This window comes from Talpa europaea, assembly GCF_964194135.1.
Source record: "Talpa europaea genome assembly, chromosome: 1".
In the NCBI taxonomy this organism is placed as follows: Eukaryota; Metazoa; Chordata; class Mammalia; order Eulipotyphla; family Talpidae; genus Talpa; species Talpa europaea.
Window position 1 is genome coordinate 87,012,146 of NC_140073.1, and position 15,946 is coordinate 87,028,091.

Genomic DNA, 15,946 nt, shown 5'->3' on the forward strand with positions numbered 1-15,946 from the left:
TTTAAAGTGACAGTAAACCCCATCAGGTCTCCCTTTTTGATGCTATTGTTAACAGTTGACTGTTTAAAGCTGGCCTGCTAAGATGCTGTCGGCCTATTTCAATAGTGTGTAGCCAAATAAAAGACTAATTGTTGAAACACAATCAATCAAAAATGATTGCAGGGCAGAAAGAAGGTCTCCTCTGCTGATTTTGTTGTGGATCATATCATTGTGTTATGATTGAGGTAGGAAGGAAGACTGAAAGGGAAGAAGAAAATAGCCCATCTGAAATATACAATCCACCTTCACTCCCACTCTTTACAGACATCCTCTTGAACGGAAACGTTACGTACTAGCCCTGGAAAGAATAGTCCATTTAGAAAAACAGATTTGATAAAGATTTCAGCTAATATTTTTAAAAAGGCATGAACACTATTTGTAAAACAACCCATGCAGAGATCCCCTACAGTGACAATTCTCAGTGTTTCTTATATTTTTGGTGCAAATTTTCCTCTGCATTCATAAAACTGACACCAAATGGGCATGCGAATGTGAGCCCAGGACATCACTAAAGAAACATAATTCCAGTTGACCAAATTCCTGCTCAGTTCTTGCCAGGATACTTGTCTTTTCAGTTAACCCCCAGGTTGTCTAACATGATTAGCTTTAGTGTTCATTAAGCCCAGAATTCAAAATGTGTTCCATGCCTCACGAATGGAAAGACAAATACTATGAATCAGCAGCAGTGCTTTCGAGCTATGCTTCTTTCAGTTGCATGTAAAGATGTCACTTCAGACCCTACTGCATCCCCTTCTTGAGTGAGAATGATTCCAACTTCCATGCTGAGGACAAAAGGGAAAAAAAATAATTGCCCGGCATCTTTTTTGTTTCTTCTAAAAACTTCTCTTTGGCAATTTTTTTTTCTTCAATATTTTAATATCACAACTCACTCAAGCTTCCCAAGCAAACATTTCTGTTGTTTCTGAGTGGAGTTGGGAAGCACTTGTGGTTTGTCTTTAGTGTGTTATCATTTTTGACAGCTTTGCATAGCCTATGTAGGCCAACAGGGGTCTGTCTAATATTGTTGCTGGGCACATTTTCCTCGCGGAGATGAAACTAAAAAAAAAAAAAAAGATATTTTTGAAGCAGTAAGAAGGAATTAATAGCCTTTCTCGCTCAGTATTCTATTCCTTACTGACTTTATATTCAGCAAAAAAAGGAAAAAAGTGTTACCCATTATTCCCTTGTACATAGCAAGGCTAACACATGTAAAGCAATAACTCATTTTCTATTGCCATGTTTAGCATATGTCTCCTGTTGGCTCAGCAAGGCCTTTAGGCCGGTCCCTTGAGCCGGCCATCATTGGCAACTCTTAGCCCCTCGGCCTCAAAACCAAATAGCTTTGAATCATGTTGAGCTCTGATGCTAATTTTCATACTGATGCATTATGGGAATAAATGCATCTGACATACTGTGTCAATGGCACTGTCTCTTTGTGTCTCTTGTTTTTTTGTTAGCTGCATTCCTACAGATGGTATTCCATTGAAAATGTTCCCTTCCTACGGAAAAGGGGGGGAAAAAAAACACGCACAGCACCAAACCTCTAGGTGCAGAAGGCTGTTAACGGCTGCTGATGATAGTAGGCAAACATTAACATAATAATTAGTGTCTTGTAATTGTTTCATTAAAACCAGTTGTTCCATTTCTCCTCGTGTTTTCCCAGAAGAGAAGCTGAATTTGGACGACAGCCAGTGGGAGGACATCCACGTTGTCACCGGAGCACTGAAGATGTTTTTCCGGGAGCTGCCTGAGCCGCTCTTCCCTTACAGCTTCTTTGAGCAGTTTGTGGAAGCCATCAGTAAGTTCCTCAGAGGCGGGAGCGATTGGTGGAGTAAACTGGTGGCGTGGAATTATTAAGTAAATAATAAGAATGATGATAATAGCAATTGCAGGGGTAATAACCACCCCCAAGCTTCACATCTTTCATTTTAGTTTTCGTGGCTTTGATGGCTTGTTTTTATTTCTGGCCTTGCAATATTATCTGAGTGGTTTTTTTGGGTTTTTGTTTTTTTAAGAAAAAATGGCCATCCTGTTTAGAGTGGCCACCAATTTTTCACTAACGCTTCTCAAATGAAAATAGCTTCTCAAAGATTATACTTTAAAGGGGTCATCTTTGACACCCCCGGTCCCAACCTCTTTCTGTCAGAATTAACAATGACTTTAAAGGAGTACAAGGAATATTGAAAACAAACTTAAGTGAATTAAATAATACTTTTAGAGAAGTGTTAAGTCATCAACTGAGAAATCACTTTATCCAGGCTCACTCACCTTCCACCTACCAACTCTGTAATAAGTTGGTTACAATTTATTTATGCACAGTATAATTATTAAATTAAATAATGACCAGTTTCTTCTGTTAAACTAGAGACCTGTTGGGAGATTTGTTATATCACTACTAACAAATAGTCCCAGCACACCCTGTGAAACTTCATTTTCTACTATTTTTTCATTCATAAAACGACATATAGACATGTAGTTGTGTAAAAATGAATGAATGGATGAATGAATGAATGAAAATCCTTCCAAGTGCATGGAAATTTCTCCTACTGAAGCTTGGAGAAGCATCTACTAGTGCATCTCTAAATTTAATATCTTAGTGTACAATTACTATAACTGTGACAGTTTAGGAAAAGTTTCCTGCCAAGCAAGTTGATTCAGGAATAAAGTAAGAAGAAGGAAAGGTAAGTTTAAAAGTTTGCAAGCCTTGCAGGAGTTTAATTAAAGTCCAAAAAAGAGAAATCTCCAAGAAGGAAAAAAAAAAAAAAACACTCTACTAAGGAGGTCTGATCTTGGATAGCTGTGTGCAGTGTTCTACTAAGAGTGGGGGTTTGGGGAGCCCACACTGGGGACTCTTGGTATGCCTTTTGATTCTGTTTTTCATTTCAACAGTCTTCATACTTGTTTAAAGCTCTGGCAAAATGATTTCAAGAGGAATAAAGCAGTTTATTCTTCCAAGGTCTTTCTTTTGTAGCCTGCTCAAAATTTCAGATTTTGTTGTTCTGGTTTTGTTGTGGTGGTTTGATATAGTCGAAATACTCTAATCACTGATTTTGAGGTGAGGTTGGAGCTTTTATCCCATCAAGACTTTTAATTTCGTGAACCTTCTGCTTCTCAAGAACAGTATTTTATAGTTTCCAGATTCTCTTAACTTCTTCTTTTTAAATTGGGATATAATTGACATATACCATTATATTAGTTTCAGGTGTAAAACATACTGATTCAATATTTGTATATATTGTGAAATGAGCACCACAATAACTCAAGTTAACATCTGTCACCACACAGAGTTAATAATTTTTTTTTCTTGCAATGAGAGTGTTTAAGATTTACTGTCAGAGTAACTTTCATATATGCAATACAGCATTAATTATAGTCACCATGTTATACATAACATCCTCATAACATTTATTTTATAACTGAAAGTCTGTACTTTTTGATTCCCTTTGCCTATTTTGCTCACCTGCCACCCCTGCCTTGACAGACACTTATCTATCCTCTAGGTATTTATGAACTTGGTTCTTTTTTAGAGTTATTGTGGTGATCATTTCACAATATATACAAATATTGAATCAGTAGGTACCTGTCTCTGTTTATGGATAAAGAAGTCATACTAATTTCACATTGTGATCTCCATACTTTTACATGAAGATTATCTTATTTGAAAACATCTTTTTATATGTGCTGTTTTGAGGACCATGACATAGAATACCCATTTAAGCTTTCTTTAGCTCATCTGATGCTAGATATATAGTATGCCACTCCCTTATGTTAAGTGATATGGGGAGCAGGCCTTCAGAATCCATGAGGACATGTCCATTGAATTTTCATAAAGAGAATGACCATCTATTTATTATCCCAGGACTCAATTCCAAATAGAACAGAATTTCAGAAATAAAGACATGATCAAAATATACAAGAGAAGTGAGGTAGGCAGCCTCCTATACTAGACAGTGACTGATGGCTATTGAAGAATTTTTGCCAACACCCATAAAATGGATTATAACAAAAATCAATGAGATAGTGTTTAAGGTAGTTCTTTACGCTTGTAAGATACTGTAAATGCTAACAATGTTTGCAGATCAGCTTTGAGAAAGTCATCTAGAAACCACAGGAGGGTTTTCCTTCATATTTCAAGGAAAGAAGAATGAAATCATTCTCAGTAACCTTGCCTCAGCTAGCTCAGGATAGTATTTAACCATTTTTTATTATGTTATATGGAAGGAGTAATGAACAGAATAATATGACTAAGAAGTATGCTATGGTGTTGAACAGAACAGTATGTTCACTAACCCATGTGTATTTGGAACGACCCTACAAATTTAGTTCATGTTCTAAATTCAATTCTAGATTGTAGTTCATATTTAAATATCCTTAAGTAATGGAAGAACAGTCTCCTACTTCCTTTGGCAATGGCAAAACCATACTAGAGGAATAATATTACCCCATAGTATACCAACTGAGTGAAAAAACAAAAAACCCCAAAACTATAAAGACATTTCTACTGAGTCCCAGGCTGGCAGGCCTCTCCTGTCTCACCCTCTGCTCCCCTCAACAGTGAATTTAAGTAGATCTGCCTATTCTGCTCCCCACTCTCTCGCTGGTGAATCCTCTCACCTCCTGTACTTCCGGCTTACACCCCAGTTCTTGTCTGCATAAATAAATAAAAATAAATCTTTAAAAAAAAATAAAATTGTAAGTGAAAAATCCCAACAGTCTACTTCCAATCCTTGGCCTTTGGTATAAAAGAAGCAGCCAGGAAATGTAAATTCACTAAGATGACTATATATGCTGGGTTTGGGCTTCTTTGACTATATACGCTGGGTTTGGGCTATTGAATCTTCACCCTTCATATCTGTGCTCTGTATCATAGGAGGGTTGACCCTGAAATTGTGTTTTGCACATGTTTTTGAGGGCTGGCTACCTGGTGCAGCAGTGGAAGCTCTGGCAATAGATAGCAGTGGGGAGAGGGAAGGAAAAGGTCAGCTAACTTAATAGTTTATCATCCACTCACTCTCCTTTGCTGACCCATAAGCCTCAGTTAGCTTCTCTACCTGAGAATCTATCTCATCCTGACCTCAATTTTGACTGGGCAGTCCCACCGTGGTTCCGGCTTCCATCTGGTGATGCAAGCCCTCTTCTCTTCTCTTTGCCCTTCCACAAGTATTGACTACCCTGTGATGGCTAATTTCTTGCTTACCTCACTCTTCCTTATTTGGCCCTGAACTGCTTCCATCACATGGACAGCCAGTTCCGTGCATCAAATTAATTCCCTCTTCCAAAAAAAGTGAACAGATGTGGTTTACTTCTTTAAATCTTTCCCTTTTGGACCAAATATAAACATTATGATAAGAACCTGCAATTGCCACAGTGATCCCTTGTCTGATAACACCTATTGGAATAATAAAAACACTAGGAAAAATTAAAAAAACAATAGAAACACTAAAGATGTTTTCATATTTCAAAATCCAAGTATCACAGCTATTGATCTGAAATTCTATACTTGTGGTGAATGGGAACGGGGCCACCTATAGGTTATTTCATAGGGATTTAACTCACTGACTGCAAAGACTTAATTCTCTAGAAATGACTTGCGCTGAACACATTATTAGTAGTGTAAATGTGAACTCAGTACAAAAACACAGGTTTAAAATTTATGATAAGTAATGCAATCTTGTGGCTAAAGACCTGCAGGGAGTCTGGATATGTCCAATACATCTACATCCTAGGAAATGTACTAAATTTACTTTTATATCCTTTTTTTTTGTTGTCGTTCTGGAAATTCTATAGATCAAAGGGAAAAACAAAAAAACAAGAATGTCCTTTCTGATTTAGTGTTTGAATTTCCCAAAATCTCTGGAAAGAGGGGAGGAGAAAATCCAATGACTTTTTAAAAATAATTATCTCATTTTTGCCTGAAAAAAAAAAAAAGATACTGGAGAAGTGGAAAGATCATATGGAAAATAATTTCTAGATTATAAAGTTACTGTGAGAACTAATGAAGATAATGTTTTGTTTACGATATATTAGGTGCTCAATAAATAATTTTTAAAAATTAACTTTTCAGAGCATCAAACAAGTTCACTGAATAATTTGCAAGTTCATATGACTCAAGAGATTAGATTTATCATTCCTCCTACCTTTGAGCAATGTTCTATATATTTTCCATTATGGGAATACAACCAATGCTAACTCCCTGATCAAAATGACCTTATGGCTCCATTATCAATTCCTTTGTCATCTTTCTATATAGTACTTATTACTATATAATAATATAGTGCTATATAATATACTTCTATTTTACACTTATACTTACATAATATATAATATAGCACTATATAAGTACTATATAATACTTAGTATTATAGCCCTTATTATATAAAAAGTTTGTTATATATAATGTTTGTTGTATGTGTCATATGTATTTTATCTATATATGTACATGTATTATGACATTAGAAATGAGGCGATTCAGTGATAAACTCAGACAGCAATGATGTTGCATACAAGTTTTCAATTTAAGGCTGTAGTTTCACGTTTATTTGAGGACAATATATTTTTAATGACTAGTTTTTGTAAACACTGATTATATAGCAGGTAAACAAAATATGAAAAACTATATCCATAATACCAACAGAACACCATCAAGATGCAGGCTATTAGTCAGCAAAGATAAGGGATAGCCGAGGCCTAGACATTGCATCCAACTCCTTCTATGTGTATCTGTCAATCACGCCATACTCACATAAAAATGATTTAAATTAAAGGCCTTGCCTGGTGGCAGAAAGTAGCTATTGCATGTGCTAAGCTATTGTATGTCATTTCTGCAATGGCCATCAGGTCATTCTACCTTAAAAGTATACGTTCAGTAAGTAATTGGGGGAAAAAGCCAGTCAAGTATATTTGCAAATATTTTCTTTACTCTTGACTTTATCTTGCCCTTTGGTCAAACTATTTCTGATGCATCATCAACTCCATGATGATACTCTTTGGGAGAAAAGAAACAGAGCTTGCAAAGCACTTGACTACAAACAGTTGCTAAACATGAAAGAATGCTAGTGACAAATTGCTTTGAAACCAGAGAGAGTAAAAAGCAGGGTTTAAAGGGTCACCACAAAGAGACCAAAGATGTAATATAATGTAGTACAAAAATTCCCTCTCTGCTACATTTCAAGGAAATTTAAAATTAAAATAGAGGTAGATGTTACAAATACACCCTTCTACTAAAGTTCCCATTGCAAGCTAACTTGGTGGGGTTTTGTTGTGGTTGCTCTTTTAATCTCTCTCTCTCTCTCTCTCTCTCTCTCTCTCTGTGTGTGTGTGTGTGTGAACAAACTAGAAATTTTATGGCTGATGCCTAGCCTGTCTCTTAACTCATTCTAATTATATTCATAATTAAATTGTAAAAAAAAATGTTTGACTAGAGCCAAATGGCTTGCACAGGTGTCTTTTTGTAGGAATGGTTTAGTGCTAGATAATAAACAACTGGACCTCCATCTACTTAATTTGGCTTAGTGAAAAGTCCTTTATAAGTAAAACTAGAAGGTGATTCAGAACTAAAATTGGGCCTTGACTCTGAAATTAATTGAGTGGTAAGACATCAGCTCCATTAGAAAATGTAGTGCTTATCTATTTGGTTTTCTTTAAAACTTTTCTTTTACTTGCACTCCTTTCTTCCACATCCTTAAGAGGCCACTTTTCAAGGCAATAAACTTCTCAAGCTGAGCAATCAGCCAGTCAGCCTTCATGAGTCAGCTTCCTGAACATCCCTGCTCTCACTGAACATACATGCATTCAAAAAATACATAACAAAATGCAGAATTTCTCCTCAGTACCTCAGTGGAAAGTAGTTATCCTGACCGTTTCTTCTAATGGTGGATTTAAGTGACTGGTTTTCATTGCCTGTTATTAGGTTCACTGCATCAATAGGTCCTAATGAAATGGAGGGTTTGTGGCCTTTCCTTCTGCAACGAGAGGCCTGCCTCATTTCACATCCCTGCATTGACACCACATTGTGAGCAACACTGAAAAGGCTTCTGGAATATTTTCCACCTGCCTATCTCTAACTCTGTCTCTGGCCACATCCCTAGGACAATGACCTCTTACTTTCCAGTGTGTTTCTCTTTACTCAGTGCAGTATGGTTCTAGTTATAAAGAGATGCTAAGTGATGCCACTTGCTGTTGAGTTCATTTTGAGTAAAAAACAAATTCTTTGTGAGGTCTTCAAAGCTGTAGATGATCTGGTCACAAAAAAATTCCTAGACTATTCTTTATTGTTCTTGTCTCATGCATCTCATTCAAGTCCATTGATCATCTGGCTCTTCATGAAATATCCTAAGCACATGGAGGGTCTTTGACTAACCGATCTCTCGACCAGTGGCATGTGCCCAGGTTGCCCCTCACATGTTCGCTTCTTAGCAAGGGCCACTCTCACGTGATAAGCTAAAGTTTCTACCTGCACAACATACCACCACTTTCTTTCAAATCCTGAGTCCTCTTTTCATTCATAATCTGTAAGACCTTGAACAAGTATCTCAGGGTCTCAATTTCCACATCTGTCTAATGGATGTGAAAATAGTAGCTTCCCCTTGGGGACTGTAAAGAAACTAATGAAATGCTAATCACAACACTGACGGATTTCCTGGCACACAGCATTCAGCGAATGGTAGTTAGTATTATTAAATCAGAGTACAATCAGACTATCTTTAGCCCACATTCCAGATGAACTTTCCATCTATCTCCACAACTCTTTCCACTCCTCCAGCAACACTATCTCTAGTGGAACAAATAGCCATCTTTATACTGCCTAATATTTGATTCTAGTATTCCAAATAGCAACAGATAAGTTTTAGATAATTTTATAAGATACTCTTGCTTTCCAATCCAGGGACTCCCACTTTCTTTACCTCATGACATTTCTGCTTTATTATACCAGCTGTTCCCCGGCCCAACCCCACTTGATTATCCCAAAGCCTACCACTTTATTACAGAACACACATCTTAATCACAACCCAGAGGCTAACAGCTTCTCCAATCTGATGCTGCCTCGCTATTAAATATTAGTAAATCTGTGACATTCACAGTGGAACCTACTTCAAAGTCATGCCTTCTCCCAATTGGGAAATTAGTTGCCTTGCTGATAGTCTGTCTTGTGTTTCAGTGTGTAAAGCCATAGAGTCAACTGTAGGTGAGGAGTTTAGGATGTGCAGAGAAGACTGTACATCAGTGTATGCAAATATTTATTTTCATTGTAGATCTTCCTCACAAATCAAAAACCCATTAAAAGATTAAAAGAATCATCAACTAAACCATATTCAACAAGAAGTCACCCATTCTCGCCCCCTCTCTCTCACATGCACACACACACACCCCAGTCACATATAATATTTCCAAGTCTAAGATGTTTCATTTTTTTAAATTTCACCTCTCACAGATTATAATATTCTATTTTTTAAAAGCATACTTGTTTGTTTGATTGTTTTTACCATTCTCTCAAGACAACAATTTTATTACTCTCCTGAGAACTATTTTGAAAACCTGATGTGGAATGAGAACTGACCTCTTCCTGTTTTCACTTCCCTTACGTACCCTCAGTCATACAATCTCATTTGTTCAAGCTCCTGTCCTTACTCTGGTCCCCAACTCTGTCAATAAAAGAATTTTCTTCAAATAGCTTCTAAGGTTTCATGGGCCCCTTAAAATACAGCATTTCTACTGTGGTTCACTCCTTATTGTTCAGCAGAGTTAAACTTTAGATGTGATGGCTGCTGGACTTCTGTACATTTCCTGGGGGGTTCTGCAGCTATCAGAATAGCAGAAGAGACACACTGAGAATTGCCTTGTGGTTTGGAGAATGGAATTTTCCCCTAAGGACTGACTTATGTATTTTCTACCTACATTTGGAAAACAAAACATGGAAAAGGGATTCACTTTTATAGAAAATTAGTAGCAGTGCTGGTTTTAAGAGTAAAAATATTCTTGGAGAAATGAATGCAAACATATTTTTAAAAATCCATGAACTATGCCTAAGTTTTACTTGGTAATTATTAGTTTCCTCCTTTTATAGACTTATTTATAGTTTTCCATTTCAATATTTAGTCCCCCTCCCATTTTATTTTATGCATCACATTTATTTTTTATAAAATTGAAATTTAAAAAATGTCAAATGCCAAAGGCTATGAGTCCATGATTATAGTCCAACCAGTCAACTCTTGGCCCCTTTTTCTTTTTCCTCCCTTTGAGTGTCCAGCAGGTGAAAGGTTGACTCTTTCAGATCTCAAGTCCATTTCTCTGCCAAGTAACGGATGGGCAGATCCAATTAGTGCCATCTGTTGTGCTAGTTTCAGGTTGATACCATCTTACTACAGATGAAATCAATGATGTTTCTAACTCCACCTCCAGGCCCATAATTCTAAGCATAATAGTAATATTGTTCTTTGGCAACTTTTTGTGAATTATTCACTGACTCCAGTAAGAACCTAAGAAGGAACTATTACCTAACTGCAATGTTTTGGGGAAGTTTCTATTCTTATGTATTCAGTTATGAAAATGTTTTAGGTAAAATATTGGAGAAATTCTGAGAAAATGTAAGCACCAAAAAACCTGACAAGTCCCTGTCTATGATGGTAGGATCTCAAATTCTCATGGCATCAGACAACTAGATCCATGAGCAAATGTAAAACAATGTTAGCTACATCAAAGACTCGGGGACCTGCACAAAGGGGAAAGAGACCAGCTAGAGCACAACTAGAAAAATTACATTCATCAGTATCAAAAGCCAAAGAGCATGTTTCTATAGCAGTCCCTTAATATTTTAAAATACCTAAAACATAAGCTCCAACCTGTGTTTAGTGTTCTCCATTTTTTATCTCCCTTCTTTCCATATTCTCTTGAATCAAGATTTCAAGTTTCTTCATCACTAAGATCAGACACCTCCAACCGTCCCCTTCTAAAGTTTGAAATTGTCTCAAGTTGGACTGTCAATAAAAAATGACATAGACTGACAGTATTATCAGAAATTGATTTCTCACTTTTCTGGAGGCTAGAAATCTGAGATCAGGGTGTCAGCAAATTGAATTCTGATGAGAGATCTTGTTGATTTGCAGATGGCTGCGCACTGTGTTTTTTCATGGTAGAGAGAGAGCAGGCTCTATCTTCTCCTCTTCTTCTAAAGTTACACAAAACCCATCACAGTTTCCCACCCTTACTACCTCATCTAAATCTAGTTACCTCCCAAATGCCTCAGCTCCAAATACAATCGTGAAGAGTTAGAGCTTCAGCATATGTATTTGGGGGAGACAAAATCATTCAGTCCATAACAGAAATTATATACTTCAATGGGGTGTTTTAGATGTATGACTTTATTAGTAAAAGATGAAATTTCCCTACCTTACTCTGGCAATATCTTTCCTTTATTTGAATACAATATATACTTAGCTCCTTATTAATATTTATTTTTTGATTAAGAAGTTGAATTCAAAATTCCAACTGTGACTTTTGCCCATATCTCTCATATTAAGTTTGTGCATTTTTCAAAAAACATGGAGAAATATCGCATGTGAAACCTGTACCATTGTGCTCTTTTCCTCAAGATCCCAGGCTGTCAAGACAGTAACATCAGCAAGGGAACTTTGTGCTCAGTTTTAAGTTTTTGCATATGCCTAAGCTATCCCACTTGATGATATAAACACTGAAATTGATACCAAAAATTTTTAACTACAAATCCTTCAGTTTTATCATTCATTCTTCCTCCCAGCATTATGGCATTTGGAAATCTGAACATTGTGTCTTAATGCCCACATCCAAGTCCTTGAATATATTCAAAATCATGTAGCACAGACAAATTGCCTTCCTTAGTGATAACAATTTACAGTATTTCAGGAATAACCCAGAATACTGTGTCAGTAAATATAGTACAAAGGAGCATTCCAACTTCGAAGTGAAATTCTTTACACATTTGGACAATATTTAGAATTACTTTGAATCTCAAATATAAACTACAAATCAAGTAATGTTAATACAAAGATAGATCTCAAATGTCCATATACTTCCAATTCCAGCTTATGATATACTTACCATATTTTAGTTGTATAAAGCCATCTGCTAAACTGGAATATTGGGGGGGGGTTGTTTTTGTTTTCATTCTTTTCTTTTTTTTTTAAAGATTTATTTATTCATTTATACAAGAACTAGGGTACAGGCCAGATGCACAGGAGGGTGAGAAGATTCACCAGAGACAGAGTGGGGAACAGAACAGGCAGACTGATGAAATACACTGCTGAGGGGAGCAGCGGGTGAGACAGGAGAGGTCTGCTGCTCCATGCGGGATCCTCGCCGGCTGGCCGGGATCGAACTGGCGCTGCAGAGGCTGAGGACAGCTTCACAGCGCTGCGCTCAACCGCCTGTGCCACCAGCGGAGGCCCTGAACTGGAATATTGTTTTAATTAGTTTTTCCATGGAGTCTTTAGGGTTCTCTATGTATATTATACACAATGGAATACTACTCAACAATCAAAAATGATAAATCCATGCCATTTGTGCAACATGGATGGAACTGGCAGGGCTTGTGATAAGCAAAATAAGCCAGAAGGAGAAAGATAAATACTTGATAGTGCCACTTACATATGCAATACAGAGAAACCAAGTAAAGGGTCAAAGTCAACCCTTGAACGCTGACTATAGGTCTGAGGTATCCAGAGGGGCCAGTAGCAGGAGGGAGAGCAGTGGGCTATGGTGGAAGACAATGGGAGCTTTGGTGTTGGGAGTGCTGTAGTGAATACAACCTGAGGAGGGAAAGCCCATAGTGTGAAACCACTAACAAGGCTATAAAACAATGGTACTTCAATTAAAATACATAATAATAACAAAGTCATGTGCACTTTGCCATTTAAGTTAAAATTTGTAATATTTCTTTGTGGTAGATATTCTTACCATTATTTCAGTTAGGAAACTGAGGCTCCTAGAAATTAAATACCATGACTTAAGCTATGATGGGATGTTCCAGAGGTGAAATTTGAACCCAGAACTGAAAGATTCAATGTTACCCTGAACCATGAAACTCTCATTCTGGCCCAGTTTGAACAAAGTGATGACTAGTAGTATCAACATAAAAGTGAGAGAGTCAGTAGATTTAGATGTGGTTCAAATGAAGACCCTATGTCGTTAATTGTACAGTGAGAGGAAATTAAATAGAACATGAATAAATTGTTCATACACATGGTCTCAAAACCTCATTATTTACATAAGAAGGGTTATTGTTTGACTATATTCAATTTTAAATTCAATCAGTGAAATTTTATATTGCTTTCTAAAATAAAATTAAACACCAGTGAAATTCAAACACACCTAGCAGTTGGAGAAGAATGCGTTAAAATGTTATGTGGTAGGACACTATATCCATATAAGTTTTCCAGCAAGTGAATTAAAAATTAACATCATAAAAGTTCTTACTAAACATCTTTCATTATATGTTATTTCATAAAAAGGTGGGAATGACATACCTCTCATGTCATGTTCCAGACATGCATTTTACTGAAGTTTAAAAATTAAATATTTCAACCCATCATGTTCATAATAAGAAGAGTTCAATTGTAGTGAAAATATCAACACTATGTCTACTCACAGGGTAATGACACCCTTTTTTTAAAAAAAAGTTACGTTTGTGTCTTTAACAGAATAGAGAGAAAAGAGCACAGAGCATGAGTGTTACTTTTTGGATTTTTTCTTTTTTATTTCTCAAATTGTTTTTCAGGCTTTTATCTTTGTAACTCTTTTCTCTGATGATTAATTGTAAATTATAGCTGTTGAATTTTTAAGTGTAAACACTGAGTCCAAGTTACATCTAAGCAGATAACTGAGTCTATCTTACATCTAAGTAGCATAGTACACAATCGTTTCCCATCCCTTCATCTGACTTAAACATCTCTGGGGTAAGAGATGTGTCCAAATCCTCTTTACAGCTCCCTATTAGGTGACTAAAAACATCACATGCTCTGTGGTGGCTGTTTCACATCTTCCCTTCTTTACAGCTCCCTATTAGGTGACTAAAAACATCACATGCTCTGTGGTGGCTGTTTCACATCTTCCCTTCTTTAACGATACATAGTAATGAGCATCAATGTACTGAAGTAAGGGAATGGGGAGGATTGGTGGTGAGCTGGTAAATAAGAGAGGAGGTAACCATGCTCCATTTAATCCATTTTTCTAACAGTGAATTTAAGAATTAACTGCTTACATCTCCCCCTAGTTCTTACCTGTCAACAAACTCTGCCACACAGTTACCTTCAGAGGAATAGGTCAAGTCTAATCTATTATTTCTATATATCACAGTAGTATTAGAATATAATGTACAGAGACTTCATGTTGATGATTCAAAGTTTATGAGAGGGCCTCTCCTGGTGGTGCAGCGGTTGAGCACTGGGCTGAGAAGCTTCCTGCAGCCTCTGAAACGCCAGTTCAATCCCCAGCCACCAGTGAGCGTTCCACATGGCATGCAGAACTCTCCTGCCATGCCCACTGCTCCCCTCAGAAGTGTATTTCGTCAGTCTGGCTGTTCTGTTCCCCGCTCTGGCTCTGGTGAATTCTCTCACCCTCCCACGCTTCTGACTGTACCCAGTGCTTGTATAAATAAATAATAAAATAAATCTTAAAAAAAAATAAAAAATAAAGTTTATGAGAGAGAGGGGAAAATTAAAAGAACAAATGAAATATTTTAATCAGGCTAGTGAATTCTTGCAGACTTCAAAGGGTTACCTGAACTAATACCACTTGCCAGACTTAAATGCAAGCAATGGTAGAGAGAACAGTGAAACTGTACTATAAAAATAAATTACTGTCATGAATATTAAGCAACAAGAATATAATAAACATGACTGTTTGCATGATTCTGATTTATTGGTACTGATATGCGTATAAATTATGACACTAAGTGTTTATTCTAGTTGTTTTAGAATACGGGCCAAACAAAGCTGGGTGGACACTTCCCGCAGACCTTTCCATCTGCCACCAAATTCCTTTCTCACTGCTCCTGTTTCTGTGCTTCTTATGTCAGTGGCACCAGGACCACGTGTGAGCAGCCATTTACAGGCTAAAGTAGATTGTCTTTCCAGGATATGGGGTTACAACTACTCTAGTGAACTTTCTCTGTTCTCTTGTAGTGGAACAACTCCAGCTGCAAAATGTCCTGAAGGCTATTCCTACTTGCTCTGTTAAACAGTGCTCACTTTAACCCAAGAGAGTTCATTACTATATTTATGAATCTCTGGCACCAGATTTGGGATTTGCTATTGCTCAATAGCTCTGAGTTTTCATACTTTCTTAGCAGTGGGCGTTCACAGTCACTAGCATGGAGAGGAGGTTAAAGACCAAGAGAGAGAGGGTTGAAGTGGAGATATAGAGGGGATCGGGGGAGAGAGAAGCAAGCTGTATATCCACTTAAAAATTTAAAATCTGGAGTTACCTCAACTGCCATAGATAACTACACAAGTAGCACAATGTTGGTCTTGCTGATATTCACAAGTAGAAGTTATTAAGATTTGCCATCAGTTTTAATTGACACTATTTGGAACCAGATATTTGTTAAACAGATGGCCAGAATAAGGTATCACACAAGAAAATAGCATTCTCCTGCCTCAGGTTTTCAGTTTTTATGTTAAATCTCATCAAAGTTCACTTCAGGAGATTAATTATTTTAGTTTTCTTTTCTCTGACATTGTTTGCAACCTGCAAGGAAGATAGCCAAAAATTTTAATAACCTTAACAAAGATGCAATTTCCAAGTAGTAAAGTATGTTGTGTGGATATAATAAGTTGATGATACCTGCAAAGCACTGCTGGTGATATAAACACATGCCTTAGATGAAATGCCAGCCAAAGTTCGTAAGGCAAGAGCTGTTACCTACTCAGAGTTAACA

General features: G+C 36.9%; 1 protein-coding gene across 1 annotated transcript in view; it reads left to right on the plus strand.

The window, feature by feature from the left end:
• ARHGAP15 (Rho GTPase activating protein 15) overlaps window positions 1-15,946 on the plus strand; it is a gene marked incomplete at both ends in the record, with an annotated part of 604,948 nt that overhangs the window by 468,803 nt on the left and 120,199 nt on the right. The window contains one exon of the mRNA XM_084254031.1: window positions 1,703-1,837. Coding sequence (XP_084110157.1) covers window positions 1,703-1,837 — 135 coding nt within the window. The remainder of the gene's footprint in view (window positions 1-1,702; window positions 1,838-15,946) is intronic.